The sequence below is a fragment of the Tupaia chinensis genome, unplaced genomic scaffold, assembly GCF_000334495.1.
Source record: "Tupaia chinensis unplaced genomic scaffold, TupChi_1.0 Scaffold000232_1, whole genome shotgun sequence".
NCBI lineage: Eukaryota > Metazoa > Chordata > Mammalia > Scandentia > Tupaiidae > Tupaia > Tupaia belangeri.
In genome coordinates this window covers 2,810,866-2,828,571 of record NW_006159708.1, presented here as the reverse complement: position 1 = coordinate 2,828,571, position 17,706 = coordinate 2,810,866, and the positions used below count along the sequence as shown (strand labels likewise).

General features: G+C 37.2%; 1 protein-coding gene across 1 annotated transcript in view; it reads right to left on the bottom strand.

Moving 5' to 3' along the window:
* LOC102488789 (DNA excision repair protein ERCC-8) overlaps nt 1-17,706 on the bottom strand; it is a gene marked incomplete at its 3' end in the record, with an annotated part of 39,903 nt that overhangs the window by 13,534 nt on the left and 8,663 nt on the right. Inside the window, 3 exon segments of the mRNA XM_014587748.2 lie at nt 4,096-4,219; nt 9,841-9,942; nt 14,208-14,303. Of these exon segments, the coding sequence (XP_014443234.1) occupies nt 4,096-4,219; nt 9,841-9,942; nt 14,208-14,303 (322 nt within the window).

Genomic DNA, 17,706 nt, shown 5'->3' with positions numbered 1-17,706 from the left:
AAGAATATGATGGGGGGGGGGTTCTTGCAAAAGTACACAAAAGATGTATATTGTGAAGAAACTGTGCAGGGATTTCAATATGTTTTTGCACCAAAATTAACTTGTACTTTAATTCCTTTTTCCATTTACTTGGAGGTCCCTTCATAGATGATATCAGAAACCCAAGAAGAGAGGCTGGCTGTCTCCACCTACCATCACCCTTAGCAATCATCTGCTGGCTTTCTGGCTTCCTCTTCCTGCAACTTTGTGTTTCTCAGAATCATCTCAGGCTACAAAAAGTACACTTTGGCCAAGACATACACCACAAGTTTCATAGGACTCAACGTTACGGAACCCATCCGGAAACCTCAGATATCCATGGTTAACAACCAGCAGGTCAGAAGTGGAGTTATCATGTTGGCACAGGTTACAGCCTGAATAGCAGAGAGAAGTCAGCTTGCTGAGTTTCATTAGAAGCATGCAGGTTTATTTTTGGAACTTAGTCATATAAAATAACTATTGAAGTGATAACTATGAAAATAGAACATTCATTTGTGATGTAACTAATATATAAATATGTATGTGTGTGTATATATATATATATATATACATATATATGTATATATACGCATTTAGGTATATAAGTGTATAGATGTGTGTGCCACTGTGTGTATTTTTTTAAGTATTTTGATGCTATTACTTGGAATATATTCAGACAAACTCTCAACAATGCTGGTTTGGGTCAAGGACAGCATATACCAAAGAACTTTCATTTCCTTGGTGAAAAAAAAAAAAAAAAAGATAAAATTATTACAGAGGACAAGTGTAGATACCAGAGACTTTAAGAGAGGAGGTGGCTAGTGAGGTATCTACATTTGTAGATAAGCATTTTTAAAAAGATACAAGAACGTAAAGTTCTTTGTTGAAAACTATGCTTGGTAATATTCTTGATTTATCACCCATTGCATGCATGGTTTGAAAAAACCATATTATACACCATAAAGATGTACAACATTTAAATATAAATAAGAAATTAAAGGAAAAAAAGGAAATAGCAAATGTCCAAAGAGGAAAAGAGCATATAGAAAGTTGAATTCACTTCTATGAGCTTTCCTTTTCTTTAGGATCTGGTCTCTCAAGTCTTAGATTCTTTGGAAACTTTCTAAAATTCTCAAATAGATAATTATATTTTATATAGATTTTCTAATTTTTATCAGTGGAGGTGTTGGTTTGGCTATAAGATATTCCATTGTAGTCAGAAATGGAAGTTCCCAATATTTAGTACTAAAAATATATTTTTATTTTTAATAATATGCATTTAAAATATTCTGTACTATAATAATTCCAAAATGATAGACTTAATCTTTTTTAATATAGCTAAGCTGAAAAAGAAAACATCTATTTAGTTTGAGTTATTAGAAATAGACTAAATTTAGGACTAGCAGATGGAGTGGTGGCTAAGACGCTGGATATGGTTGACCACGGTTCAAGTCCTGGACCTGGTAGCTTGCTTTCTCACTTTCCCTTTCTCTTTCTGTATCTCTCTCTGGTCACATTAAAATAAATAAATGAATAAATAGAAATTTTAAAAAAGAAATAGACTAAATTTGTGTCTATTTATGTAGTAGTATTTGTTTTTCCTATTAGAATTATATCTACATTTCATGATTTATTAGACAGTAACAGGTAGTTGGTTACATAAATCACTAGTCATCCTTAATGTATTTATTTAGAAGTTATGATACATAACACTGGATAAACAGAGTCCGTGCCTTGAGGAAGAAACAATCTAAAAAACAGATAATACACATAGGTATTATAGGGGCCAACAGGTGGTATGGTAGTTAAGGCACTGGACTCCCACACAGTCTATAGTGATTTGAGTCCTGGACCTGGTGGTTTGCTTTCTCACTTTCTCTTTCTCTCTCTTTGGCAAGTGCATGTACCCTATAAAAATTAAAATAATATTAAGTAAAAGAAAATAAATAATAATTATTTTAAAAATTTTTTAAATAAAATAAAATATATTGGGGCTGGCCCGTGGCATGGTAGTTAAGGCAGCTGCATCTCACATGGCAGACTATGCAATTCAAGTCCCAGATGATGATTTGAAAAGCATGCCAGGAGCATGTGCATCTGTGCCCCAAATCCTGAGAGGACAATGGAGAAGGGATTGAGATGTGGTAATTCTCCTAGAGGGTGCTTTCTTTCTTTCTCTTTCTGTCTCTCTCCAGTGAGCACATTATGTCATCTAGTCAAATTTTTAAAAAAATAAAACATTATAAAACAATAAAAGAATATAGTAAAACGAAAACGCCAATAACAGTGTTATTAATTTAAAATGGTGATTAATATAGACGCCAGATGCCAAAATCACCGATTACGTGACAACTGGAAGGGACTTTAAACATCACCTAGTCTAACACTTTATAACTGAAGAGAACTGTGTTAAATATATTAAATGACTAACTTAAAGCAATATATTTAATATATAGCACAATGGGACAAGAACTCTGGCATCCTTATTCTTGGTTCGATGTAATACAAAAAGAAACATGGCCTTTAGAGAAGGGACAAAGTTGTGCAGGGGAAGCAACTTGAAGTCAGAGATACAAAATAACCAAGATGTGATCAGCAGATAAAAGGAGATTTTTCTTTTTTAAAGTTTGCCACAGGTCTCAAATACTTGCCAGAGACAGAGAGGTAGAAAGAGGGAGATGGAGATGGAGAGAGCACTCTCATGGGAAATGGTTATGAAATACCCTCTTCATTTCTCCAACCTGGCAGGATTTTCAGACAGGCACTCACATCCCCAGTGTATTTCCTAAAACTACTGGCTCCGCAACGCAAACTGTATAGTCAGCCATGTGGAATCTGGCTTCCTGAATGACCAGACCAGGCCATACAGCCAACTCAAAAAATGATCAATTTAACTGCAACCAATCATTTTTGTGAAAAGATGTAGAAACTAGGGTTGAATGAATAGGGGGTGAAGTTATGGAGAACTTAGAGCACCAGGCTGAGTTCAGACAATGGGAATCACTAGAGGGTTTGGGTAGAGACAGGATGAAACTGCTTTATAAGTTCAATTATGGGGTAGAACTTACTATAGAAAATGTGGGAAGGAAAGTTAAGGCAGAGAAAACAATGAGGAGTTCTTTGTAGTCTTAATATACTTGATATTAAGAGAAACAAAAGTTAACTATGAGAGTTTGAAGGAAAAATTGCTAAGAATAGATGGATGTGAGGAGAGCTATCATGTTCAGCTTGGAATAAGTTAAGTTTGAATGGAAATCATTACATTTAAGTAGAGGTTCTGATGACATTTAGAGAAATATGGGAGTAGAGCTCTAGGAAATATTAGTGCTAGAAAATTAAATTTGACCAAATATCATAAAAACTACTATCCAAAGGACAGCAGGTGGTATAGTGGTTATGGTGCTCTCACATGGCCAAACATGGTTCAAGTTCCAGACCCAGTGACTTGAAAATCTTGCCAGGTGCATGAGTGTGCATGCCCTAAATCCCAGAAAGAAAATGGAAGAGAGGGGACTGTGGTGTGGTCATCCCTATTGGGGGTGGGGTGGGGGAGTGATTTCTCACTTTCCCTCCCACTGTCTCTCTCTGATGAGCACACATGCACTATGGCAAAAACCTTTAAAACAAAAACCATTATCCACTGTGTACCTTTACTAAAGCACAATATCAAAAACTTTCTTTTCCTTTAAGTTTTTCCTTGGACCACTAGACTATAGTAGTTTTTTTAAATAATAAAATTAGTAATAGCTTACAGTTTCTGAGCATTTATTATAGTCTCTACACTGTTCTAGGTACTTTACATACATTGGTTTATTCAATCCTCACAAACATTCAGTAAGGTACTGTTTACAGATGAGGAAACTTAGACAGAGGGATCTGCACATTTCTTTGTCTAATATCATACTAGTCAGCAGCAGAACCAAGATATAAACACATGCAGTCTAGCTTGCCCCAACTATTACACTGCTTTCACATCCAACACATGTGACATCTTTGCACATAATTACAACAAAATTATTTAGGATTAAATTCTTCTTCATCCTATAGAGCAATTTGGGAAGGATTTAATGTACTTACTTGTAACGTATTTGTATCCCATACTTTCAGAGTTTTATCAAATGAACTTGATGTGAACATGCCTGTGTCATGAGGATACCACTGTACAGTCTCCACACTGTATTTATGAACATCAGGATGGTTTCTATAAAATAATCGAAATGTACAGAAAACTGACTTACATGTTTCTTTCCTTTTTAAAACAAATTTGCTAGAGGGCATGTGTAGAGAAAGACAGAGAGAAAGCGAGAAAACATGCCTCATAGGGGATGGTCACATTGCAATCCCCTCTTCTCAATTTATCCCTCCTTTCAGGACTCTGGGTCATACGCCAGGTGTTTTTCAAGCTGCTCGTCTAGGGCTCGAATCGTGCAGTTGGCCATATGGGATTCGGCTGCCTTAATCACCATGTTACCAGCTTACATGTTTGAAAACTGGTACAAACATTGAATAGGTAGCAGTCTCAGGTAAAATGATATAAAAGGCCAAATCTAAATCACATGCCTATGCCCTAGCTGTCTAGGAGAGAACGTCAAGGTATCTTTAGATTCAAGTTTCTTTAATGTGATATAGAAGCCTTCCTCATACTAAGGTTCATAATGTGAAAGACTCCCATTTCTGTATTATATATAGCCTGGAGGCATCAGTCAGCTGGGCTGTACTTCTTCTATCACATAGCAGTGGTTTGTTCTTACTGGAAAAAAACACTTATTTTGACTTTGGATGTGCTTTTCCCAAGTATCATTCTATTAGCACTACCATTCTTATAACTGTCAAATGCCTCATATACATCCATGATAACCCATATTGCTTCTTATCAAGGAATTTACTCAATAAAATAATGCAATTGGTGGATGCTCACTGGATTCTTGTCTTTTAGAATCCACTACCTTTAGGACCATGTTCTGTGGAAGTCTCAGGTAAGATAGCAGCTATTTGTGAAACTGGTGTGCTTTCCTGAAGGATGCAATATATATTCAGAACCAGTGATCTAAACAGTGTATGTGTTACCTTAGTAAACTTTAATTCAAACAGACTGGCTGTGCAGAGATATTTATGAGACAATGAGGGAAATCAGAACTCTGAATATTAAATATCAGGAATTACTGTGTATGTAAGATAATGACACTGTGGTTTTGCTTAATAAAGAAAACTACCTTTTGGAGATATAAACAAATAATTATGATTGGCATGATATGTTCTCTGAGATTTGCTTCAAAGTAATCCTGAGAGTGGATGAGGGGGTGGTGGGGTAGAGATGAAACAAGGGTGATTAAGACTGATAGTTTTTGAAGTTGAGCGACGGGTATACTGTTCATTACACAACTATTTTTTTTTCTTTTTTTTGGAGAGGTATTTGCCATAGGGTGCGTGCGCTCGCCAGACAGACAGAGAGAGACAGAGAGATAGAAAGCGAGAAATCAGTCTCCCCAGAGGGGATGGCCATGCCACAATCCCTTCTCCTCCACTCTCCTCTCGGGATCTTGGGCACGCACACACCACGCGCCTGGTGTGAGTTTAAGCCACCGGGTCCGGGACTCAAACCGCGGTCGACTACGTGGGAGTCCAGTGACATAGCCATTATGCTAACTGCTGGTCCCCAGAACTATTTTTGTATACAGAAATTTCCCGTAAGAAAAAAATGAAAGTTAATAGAAAACTTCTGCAACTCTGTGAAGACAGGAACATAATGGGTTCTGATTCTTAAGGAGAAGGTATTGAATGAACATTGTGGTGCTACCTGAAAGAGAATATGAAGAAGTCTTTAAATACCAGATCTAGCTTTGAAAAAAACTGCAAAACTACAAGGACTGTAGTGTTTACTCATATTTCCTTCCTTTCTCTGCCATGTAGATATTTATAAATTTTCACTATAGTAAGTTCCCTTCTTTCCTTTCTCTCAACTCCACTATTCCATAGAGGTTAATTATATAACTGAGACCACAGGTTGCATAATATTGATATAGGAACATGTAAAATTGGTGGAAAAATGAATCTTACTTTGAACTCTTGAACTGGACCTGGCTGTGGAAATTAAACAGACAGGATCAACACCCTGTGGGGAAAAAAATAATCACCTGTTTGGTTTTATGTAGAGTAAATCAGTTGGACCTAAGTCAGTTGGACCTTTTTTTTTTTTTTGGAGAGGTTTTTGCTATAGGGCGCGTGCGCTCGCCAGACAGACAGAGAGAGACAGAGAGAGAGAAAGTGAGAAATCACCCCCAGGGGGGATGGTCACGCCGCAATCCCTTCTCCTCCATTCTCCTCTCGGGATCTTGGGCATGCACGCACACGTGCCCGGCGTGAGTTTTAAGCCACCGGGTCCGGGACTCGAACCGCGGTCAACTACGTGGGAGTCCAGAAACATAGCCATGACGCTAACTGTTGGTCCCCGGTTGGACCTTTTCTTGAAAAAGGGTAACATGAGATGAAAGGTTTATACTGGTGTTGGACAGCTAAATAGTGGGCTGTAGTACATGTATGCCCTTTTAATTGGCTGCTGAGCATTCGTATTCCTCCAATTACGAGGGAATCCCCTTTGTTTTATTGAAAAGCAAGGCCTTGCCTCTTGTTATACAAAGCAAGCGACTCTGGACATTCTCTTTTTCTCTACCTTGCCCCAAGAGCAAAAATATGTGTCCTGGGCCTCATTAATCCTTAGTAATGCAGATCCCAGGGAAAGTCAGCCATTATTCATATCTGTGTAGTTAAGAATCTGTGTTGATGATATGTAGCAGAAAAGCTAAATTGTTCCAGTGGTATGACCTTGACTATGTTCTATGCTAGCTTGTCTTGATTTTTGCTCAATTTTTAAGTGATTTTTCCCATCTTCTTGACAGTTATGTGAGATTCTAAGTAGCTTTCCAATAAATTTAAGATAAGCAGAATCAACTTTTATTTTCAAAAATCTTATTATTCTTTTTAAAATTTAATATTCTTAACATATAATAATTATATATATTTGTGGAGGTACAATGGGATTGTTCAGTACATAAATGCAATGTATAATGTTAAGTTCAGTGTAATTAGTATACCCATCTCAACTATCTGTCAGAACTTTGTTTTGGGAACATTCTCCTAAGAATTTTGACTTCTACAGAAATTTTTTCTAGTGATACTAGTTTTAAAAACAAATTTTAATTTTATCTTTTAAAAAAGAATGAAATATTATATTTGTTTCTTATGTGTAGTCTATTATTTTCATTCACATTTAATAAGAATTTTAGTAGAGGAATCTTTTTAGTATTCAAAGCCAAATACATTAAGTACACCAACAACAAATACCAGAAAATAATCTAAGCCACATTAATTTAAGAACAGTCTTAATTGAAATTATTTTTAAATACCAGAGTATAAACTTTTCAAATGTAAAAATGCTATTTTAATTCATATATACCCATTTTCAAATTCAGAGTTATACCTTTTCTTATTGCCTAAGGGTACATATGCTGCTGGAGATAAACAGGAAAGCCACAATCCCTTCTCCTCCATTACTCTACTCTGCCAGAATGTGGAGTATGAATGCACAAACGCCCAACATATTTTTCAAGCCATCAGGGCTGGGACTTGAACCATTTGGCCATGTGGGATTTTGCCATTTAACCTCTAGGCAATGAGGCCAGCTCTAGAGCCATATATATATATATATATTTATTTTTTTTTTTAAATTCCCAGAGTGCATATGTGCTTGCTAGAGAGAGAGACAGAGAGAGAGAGGGAGAGGGAGAAAGCACTTTCCCAATGGAGTGTCGTCACACCACAATCCCTTATTCTCCAGTTCTCCATTCTGCTGTCATTTGGCACAAGCATGCACACCTGGCCTAGTATGGTTTTCAAGCCACAGGGGCTGCTCTCTTAAAAACTAGGCCAGGGGGTCAGCCCCAGAGTCATGCTATTTTTTTTTTTAAGAGAGATTTTTGCTATAGAGTGTGAGTGCTCATCAGAGAGACAGAGACAGAGAGACAGAAAGTGAGAAATCATGCCCCAGGGGGGATGGCCATGCCACAGTCCCTTCTTCTCCACTCTCCTCCTGGGTTTTGGGCATGCATACATACGTGCCTGGCCTGAGTTTTAAGCCACCAAGTCTGGGACTCGAATTGCAATCAACTACATGGGACTTCAATGACGTAACCATCATACCATCTGCTGGTCTCAAGAGTCATAGTTTTTTTTTTTTAAGAGAGTTTTGTTTGTTTGTTTGTTTACTTTTGTCATAGAGTCAGCAAGAGAAAGAAAGTGAGAAATCACCCCCTGGGGAGATGGCCACTCCGCAGCAATCCCTTCTACATTCTCCTTTGGGGATTTTGGGCATGCATACATATACAACCAGCATGAGTTTTAAGTTGGCGGGTCCAGGACTCAAACTGTGGTCGATTACATGGAAGTCCAGTAACATATCCATTACACCATCTGCTGGTCCCTAGAGTCATACTTTTAAAGACAGTATGAATCTAAGAATAAAGTGATAGTACAGAATGACACACTAAGCATTAACTAACCTTACACATGAACAAGGTAGATTATAATTCTTCATGAAATAACATTATAGGGCATATGGGATATATGAAAATATTATTTTGGTATATAACAAATTAAGCTTTATTTAGAATGTTAGTTAGGAAGGGCTAGTCAGTGCTGTAGTGGTTAAGGCAGCTGGGTCCCACATGGCCAACTGTGCAGTTCAACTCCTGGACTTGGAGGCTTGAAAAAACATACCAGTTGTGTGTATGTGCTCTAATCCTGAGAGGAAAATGGAAGATAAGGGATTGCAGTATGGCCATCCTCCCTGGGGTGTAGGGGTGATTTCTCACTTCCCACCTACTCCCAGCAAGTGCACACTCTCTATAGCAAAACTATAAATAAATAAATAATAGCTATTAACAAAAATGTTAGCTAGGGTAAGATTAAAAAATGAATCAAATTAATTGTCTAACATATTAGAATTTAGGGGTTTTTTTTTGATGAATGTGGGGAGAGTAAAAATTATCTAAACTTCTTAAAAAGCAAGTTTCAGAGTATTTGAAGAGATACCTTGTTTTGTGCTAATTTTTCCTATAACTATATTGCTTCCCATTTAACCATGGTTTTAGAGTTTCCAAATGCTTTTTATTCACTTGTGTTTCCTTTTTGCTATAGAGCACCAGTGCTTATCGGAGAGAGAGAGAAACTGAGAAAATGTCCATTTCTCACAAGGCTGGTAAGCTGATAAAGAATAGTCAGAGAAACCAAGACAAACTGAGGTACACTTTGAAGTTAGCAATCTTTGAGTAAGTAGAGATAAGAGTTACATGTGTGTGAGTGTGTTGGAAATGATAGTACATTTAGTATATCTAGCTCAATCTTTATTCCCAATTATTATCAGTTGAAAAATATTTCTTTTTTATAATTAGCTGAAAGACTCATAAGTAAATCTTATACTAATTAATACTAAAAATTGTAATTAGTTACTGGATTCCCACATGGCTGACCATAATTTGAGTGCCAGACCTGGCAGCTTGCTTTCTCGCTTTCCCTTTCCTCCTCTCTCTGTTTCTGTCTGGTCAAATTAAGAAATAATAACAACAAATGAAATTAAATAAATAATGCTTTAAAAAAAATCTGTACCCAAATTTCAATTATGTTTATGATATATCAAGTGATAATCATGTAAATATGTCATTTGAACAATTTGTGTGAACCATTCATATGACTATTTTCACATTTTGCATTTTATGCAAAAAATATTGATCTGTTTATAAATTCATTAAATACATTTTTAATACACACCTGCCAACAGAACACACTGCTTTACATGTGTAGAAAGGTTGTCTACTGGAGTTCTCAAGGTCATAAAGCACAATGACACCATCTGAGCCACCTGATAACATGCTGATAATAAAAAGTTCACATTAATTTATCATTTTATATAGTCCATTTGTTTATAATGATAGCAAATTTCTCAAATTGACTAGTAAATACCCATAAGTATTAAGACAATACATAAAAAGATCATCTTCATTAACACAGAATTCAAGAACTAAAACCTCTTAACAATATTTGTAGAAGAATGAAAGTAAAAATTCAATCTGTGATCATTTAAAGTTTACCTTCATGATTCCAAAAAGAAAGGATGGTAGAAAAAAGATGGGAAGAGAATATTTCTTACTTAAAAAAGTAAAATATATGGAACCAGCGGTTGGCGTAATGACTATGTGGCTGAACTCCCATGTAGTCGACCGTGGTTCGAGTACCAGACCCAGGGGCTTAAATTCATGCCAGGTGTGTGTGCGTGCATGCCCAAGATCCTGAGAGGAGAATGGATGAGAAGGGACTGTAGCGTGGCCATCCCTCCTGGGTGGTGATTTTTTGATTTCTGTCTCTCTCTGTCTTTCTGGTGAGGGCATACACCAGATAGCAAAAACCTCTCCAAAGGGAAAAAATAAATAAATAAAGTAAAATATATGCCAGCCCCATGGCTGGCGGTTAAGAGAGCCAGATCCCACATGGCTGACTACATGGCTCCAATTCCAGCCTCAGAGGTTTGAAAAGCATGCTGGGTACATTGCCTGCATGCCCAAAATCCCAACAGGATGCAGAAATGGAGGACTGCATTGAGAGATTCCTTCCCTCCCCAAATCTTTTGGTGAGTGTGTATGCCCTCTAGCAAAATAAATAAATAAAGAAAGTAAGTAAGATATTACCAATTTTTTTTTATTTTGAAAATTTTGCAGTGGGGGACCAGCAGATGGCATAATGGTTACATTGCTGGACTCCCACACAGTTGACTGTAGTTTGAGTCCTGGACCCAGCATTTTAAAACTTAATCAGGTGCATGTGTGTTCATGTGCTCAAAAAATCCAAAAGAGAATGAAGGAGAAAGGACTGTGGCATGGCCATCCCCCCCAGAGGGTGCTTTCTCTCTGTCTCTCTGTCCTTCTCTGTCTCTCCACTGAGGACACACACCCTATAGCAAAATATCTCTCTATAAATTTTCTTTTTTTAACCTGGGAATACATGTGCTTGCCAGAGAGAGACAGAGACAGAGAAGAAAAGTAAGAAAGCACCTCTGGGGCATGATCATGCTACAACCTCTTCTCCATCTCTCCCTCCTTTCAGGATTTTGGGCACACATGCACATGTGCCTGGAGTGTTTCTCAAGCTGCCAGGTCTGGGACTCGAAACATGCAGTCAGTCATGTGTGATCCAGTTGCCTTAACCACTGGGCCATGGGGTGGCCCTCTTAGCTTCTTCAAATTGTGTGCTTAGTGATATAATAGATTTACATTCTGTACAAGCTCTTTATCTTGTGAACCAGTCCCAAATAGTTCATGAACTAGCAGCATGTACTGATTTAGACTCGTTTTGAGAAAAATTCCGTATCAATTTGTAGACCGGTAAAGTTAATCTAAAAGTAGTCTTTCAAAGGCTCAAACAATTCTAAAATCTGGTTGATAATGGGCAACAAAGAAAGACAGTAAATAATGCCATGCTGAGGTTTTTAAAAAATATTTAGGCTGGCCATATAGCCTAATGGTTAAGGGAGCGAGATCTCATATGGCCTATTATGGTTTGAACCTTGGCCTAGTGTCTTGAAAAACACACTGGATGTGAGTGCATGGGTACCCTAAAACCTACCAAGATGGAGAAATGGAGGAAAAATAATTGCAGTGTGACCATGCCCCATTGGGGAGTGCTTTCTCCCTTTCTGTTTCTTTGCTTGTCTCTGGTGAGTAACTGCACTTTCTACCAATTAAAAAAATTCAACATTAACCTTATCACAAAAATTTGGTAGTTGGGAACCAGCAGTTAGCGTAATGGCTATGTCGCTGGACTCCCAGGTAGTTGACCATGGTTCGCGTCCCGAACTGGGCGGGTTAAAACTCACGCCGGGCGCGTGTGCGTGCATGCCCAAGATCCTGAGAGGAGAATGGAGGAGAAGGGATTGCGGCGTGACCATCCCCTCTGGGGGGGTGATTTCTCGCTTTCTGTCTCTATGTCTCTCTCTGTCTGTCTGTCTGGCTAGCGCACGCGCCCTATAGCGAAAACCTCTCCAAAAAAAAAAATTTGGTAGTTCAGTTACTCTAATTGTATATAAAGAACACCTGTAAATTTTAACAATGGCAACTTTAATTTTGATTGATAAAATATTTGGAATACAATTGTGAGTTATACATGTACCACAACTAATTCCAAAAACATTTCTGCTTCATAGTTCAACTTTGTGAAATATAATCTTTTGTTTGTTTACCACGTAACTACATCATTAATGTAAAACGACTATTATCTTTTCTAATTTTTAAAAAAATTCTAACTGACATAATAATTATACACTAGGTACAGTGATTTTTTTCAGTATGTGAATATAATGTGCGAACAATTTCAGGGTAATTAGCATATCCACACTCTCTAACATTTAACATTATTTTGTACTAGGAATGTTCAAATAATCTCTACACTACTTTCTGGCCCCCTAATTTTGAATTATATTAATGCAATTAATAATAATAATTTCATCATAAAATTAAAATTCTCAGGCAAATGCTAAACATAAAGTTTGCTGCGGGGGTGGCATTTGAGCTTGTAGGAAAGGCAGAGAGAAAGTGATAAAGCATCCCCTATGGGGAATGGTCATGCAGCAATCCCTTCTCTGCCTTTCTTTTTGGGATTTTTGAGTATGTACTTACATGTGCCCAGTGTATTTTTCAGACCACTGGGTTTGGGACTCCAAACCATGCAGTCAGCCATGTGGGATTCATCTGCCTTAACCACTACCACCAGCTGACCTTTGTTAATTTCTTTTACGCATGATCTAATTATAGAACATATGAAAGTTTTTTTTGTTTTGTTTTTTTAGAGGTTTTTACTATAGGGCTCGTGCACTGGCCAGACAAATAAGAGACAGATAGAGAAACAGAAAGTGAGAAATCACCCCCCAGGGGGGGATGGCCACGCGGCAATCCCTTCTCCTCTGTTCTCCTCTCAGGATCTTGGGCACTCACGCACACGCACCCGGCATCAGTTTTTAAGTCAACAGGTCCGGGATGCAAACTGCGGTCAACTATGTGGGAGTCCAGCGACATAGCCATTATACTAACTGCTGGTCCCCATATGAAAGGTTTTGAACCTTCTTTTAAGAGTAATAGTGAGTTGTAATAAAGGAAATGCTATGTCCAGATTTGCAAAGTACTTGGGCCACTGTGTAGAGAATAAATTGAAGTATATGTGATAATGCTTTTTGATTAGTAGCAGCAATAGTGACAGCAATAATTTATGATATCAGGTATTATGCTAAAATGCTAAAATATTATGCATATTATCTCAATTAATTCTCACAACAAACTTGTTAAGTAGGTATTATTGTTCCCACTGTATAGCAAAGGTAATGGAGAATTAGAAAAGTTAGGTAGATTGCTTAAAGTCTCAAAGCTTTATGATATATATCAGGTATTATGCTGAGGAAGAACTCAAATATAATTATGATCTGCTTTAAATTTAATTCTTCAAAACATATTTTTAATTTTGATTTTTATTTTTTCATTAGATTCCTTAAGCCTCCGTCAAAGTAGCAAATATGTTTTAAAATAGCACCTAAGGGCGAGTTTGTGGCATGGTAGTTAAAGTGGCTAGATCCTACATAGTCAACCATCTGGTTTGAGTACCGGACCCAGCATCTTGAGAAACATACCAGGCTCATGTGCATGTGTACAGAAAATCCAGACAGGAGGAAGAATGAAGGAGAAGGGATTGTATCATACCATGCACCATAAGGAGTGCTTTATCACTCTTTCTCCCTCCTTCCCTCTGTCTCTATTCTACAAGTGTATATGCCATCTGTAAGAAAAAATAAAATTAAAATAATGGCACCTTAAGATATACCCCAGCACTTACAAGCCCTCTGCATCTAAAAAAAGTTCAGTGTTTTATTGATTCAACAATAAATATAATTATATTAAGTTATTAATAATTTGTAAATGTTTATCTGGCAATATTTTGTAAGTTTCATGTTCTATATATATTTGAAATTAATAATACCAGATTTAAAATGCTATAATATAGAATTTTTACTATTTTTTATGAAATTTCCACATAATCTATAAAGTAAGGTTTTACTGCATCTTATTTAGAAAAATGATTAGTAGGTATAATAAACTTACTATCTCCCTTCAACGGGTTCAATGTCAAGGGTGTTAACTCCACAGCTGTGGATCCTTTCAACATCTCTGTCTTTGTTTAACTCCAGTGCTAAAATCCTTTAAAAAAATAAAAACATAAAAATTAACAAGTGCAGAAAAAGAAAGATAAAACTTAACAGTAAGAAAGAAATTTAACATAAACAAATTTCTTTTCACCAAGATTACATACAGTACAAAAATCACAGATAATGCTTAAATCTTAAAGATTTTGTAAACATTTTAAATATCAATAGTACTAACAATTACAACCAACAGCTTTTAAAATTTCTTTTAAAAATAATTATTTCATTTATTATTGTTATTTAATTTGACAGAAGAGAGACAGAAAGAGGGAGAAAGATAAAGTGAGAAAGCAAGCCACTAGGTCTATGACTCCAACAATGGTCATCCATGTGGAAGTCCAGCACCTTAATCACCACTCCACCTGCCGGCCCCACAGCAAAAATTTTTAACTGAAGCATTATCTTCAACTTTATTTAGAGTTCATTGTATTAACTTAAAAAATATAATTAGAGACTGAAAGCAATTTTTCATGAATAGAAAGTTACATTCTGATAACTTAAACCTAACTGAGACATCTAGTGTACAAAAGCTTAAATTACAAGACTTTAAAAAAATTCCCTCAAGTGTTTTCTTATACTTAGGTGGAAATACAAAATTAGTATGTTCAATTCAACCACTAATAATATTTAAGTACAGTTGATTAAATATTTATCAATACACATGATTAACAAGTACTCTTACAAACTAAGGCAAATAAAATTTCTGATATTCTGTAGCTGTAAATCATCATTATCTTTGTAAGGTATTATTAAGATTAAATGACTAGTACATAAAAAGTACTCATTATAATGCCTAGCACATTGTGAGTGACAAGTGAACATTAACTAGTAGAATGTATCTTAATCTGTTGGATATTATTAGCATTTAAGTTAATCTGACCAGAATTACTTCTAAATTCATTATTGATCAAAATAATGCTAATTTTTTGGCCCATTAAATTATTATAGTTTTTTTATATGATAATGTACAGTACTAGACAAGGTACATACTGATACTTTCACACACTTACAGTAGCTTTAAAAATAATTATACATATTTCAGAAATCAGGGACTGGCAAGTAGGGTGGTTGGGCACTGGACTCCCACATGGTCGATCATGGTTCGAGTCTTGGACCTGGTGGCTCATTTTCTTACTCTCACTCTCTTTCTCTCTGGTCAAACAATAATAATAATAAAGAAAGACAATTAAATAAATAATTCTTTTAAGAAATCATCTTAGCAACATCAAGTCTTTGATTTGAAAATATTTAAGTCAAATATTTTCTGGAACACAGCTTTGTCTTCTGAAAGATAGTTTAGGTTCAAATATCCAGTCTAACAAGTAGGAATTTTTTTTTTATTTTGAGATAGATTTTCACTGTAGGGCGCGTGCGCTCGCCAGACAGACAGAGAGAGACATAGAGACAGAAAGCGAGAAATCACCCCCCAGGGGGGATGGTCACGCCGCAATCCCTTCTCCTCCATTCTCCTCTCGGGATCTTGGGCATGCATACACACGCGCCCGGCATGAGTTTTAAGCCACCGGGTCCGGGACACGAACCGTGGTCAACTACGTGGGAGTCTAGCGACATAGCCATTAGGCTAACTGCTGGTTCCCACAAGTAGGAATTTTTTGATCTTGATCAATAACAGCTGGGTGGGCCAGCCAGTGGCATGGTGGTTAAGGCAGCAGGATCACACATAGCCAATTGTGTGGTTAGAATCCCAGACTAAACAGCTTGAAAAAACACACTGGGTACACGTGCCTGTGTGCCCAAAATTCCAAAAAGAGAAATGAAGGAGAAGGGGTTATACCGTGATCATCCCCCATGGGGAGTGCTTTCTCACTTTGCCCTTCTCTCTACCCTATAGCAAATTAAAAAATAAAACAAAAGAAAAATAATAGCTAGTATTAAGAGCCTACTAGTCGGTGACAATGTAACAGGAGGCAATAATAAGTATAATGAGATACTCTTAGGTGGTGGTTATATTATTAAATATATTTCCTGATCATAAAATTAAGACATAAGTCCTTGCATTTGCCCAGGTTACAGAGGTAGTAATTGGCTGAGGTGCATTTGAACTTCAAAATTCCTTCTCCAGACCACTATGCTGTTCTGTCACTTTTTTTTTTTGAGAGGCTTTTGCTATAGGGTGCATGCGCTCGCCAGGCCAGACAGACAGAGAGACAGAAAGCGAGAAATCACCCCCTGGGGGGGATGGCCACGCTGCAATCCCTTCTCCTCCATTCTCCTCTCGGGATCTTGGGCACACACGCACATGTGCCCAGTGTGAGTTTAAGCCACCAGGTCTGGGAGGCGAACCGCGGTCAACTACGTGGGAGTCCAGTGACATAGCCATTATGCTAACTGCTGGTCCTCGCCACTTCTGAGCTTTAGTATTTCATCAAAAAATAGTTTTTCCCATTAAAATTGTAAGTTGTTCTTCAAATATTTTCTATTTGATTATTTTTCAGAGTAGAACAACAATAATATGCATTTTTGTATTGGGTTGTTGGAAAAGTCATGATGTATTTATGTTTTTCAAACGTCACTTTTATAAAGAACAAAGATCAATGAATGATATTTTGCTAGTTTTGTTCAATAACCTTTTGCCATCTTTCAGAGGGCTTCATAATTCCTTGCTCGTAGAAGGATCTGGTGAGAAACTGAACAAGGTGCTGATTTATAGCTTCATCTCAATTGAATGTTATACCGTGCAAGGAGTTTTGAAAACAAAGAAACAAGTGAAAGTCGTGCAAGGTCCGGTGAATATGGTGGGTATGGTAACACATCCCATCCAAGCTCCAATAATTTTGGATAGGTCATCAAACTTGTGTGTGGTCTTGCATTGTTGTGAAGGGACACAACTCCTTTACAATCAACAAGCTTTGGATGTTTCCAGATGATAGATTTGTTCAAAATGTACAACTGCCGACACTGCACATTTAAATTGTTTGGTTCTTTGGTAGGAGCTCAAAATACACAACACCTTTTAAATCCCAACACACTGAGAGCCTAACCTTCCTCTGATGAATGTCTGCTTTCCATGTTACTTGAGGCAAATCATCATGTCAGGACCAAGACCGTTTGCGAACCACATTGCTGTAAACAATGTACTTTTTTTTTTCTTTTCTTGGAGAGGTTTTTGCTATAGGGCACATGTGCTCGCCAGAAAGACAGAGACAGAGAGACAGAAAGTGAGAAGTCACCCCCCAGGGGGTATGGCCACACCACAATCCCTTCTCCATTCTCCTCTCAGGATCTTGGGCACATACGCACACACGCCTGGCGTGAGTTTAAACCACCAGGTCAGGGACTCAAACTGCAGCTGACTACATGGAGGTCCAGTGACATAGCCATTAAACAAACTGCTAGTCCTAAGCACTGACATTCTTGTACAGCATTGTCACCATAAA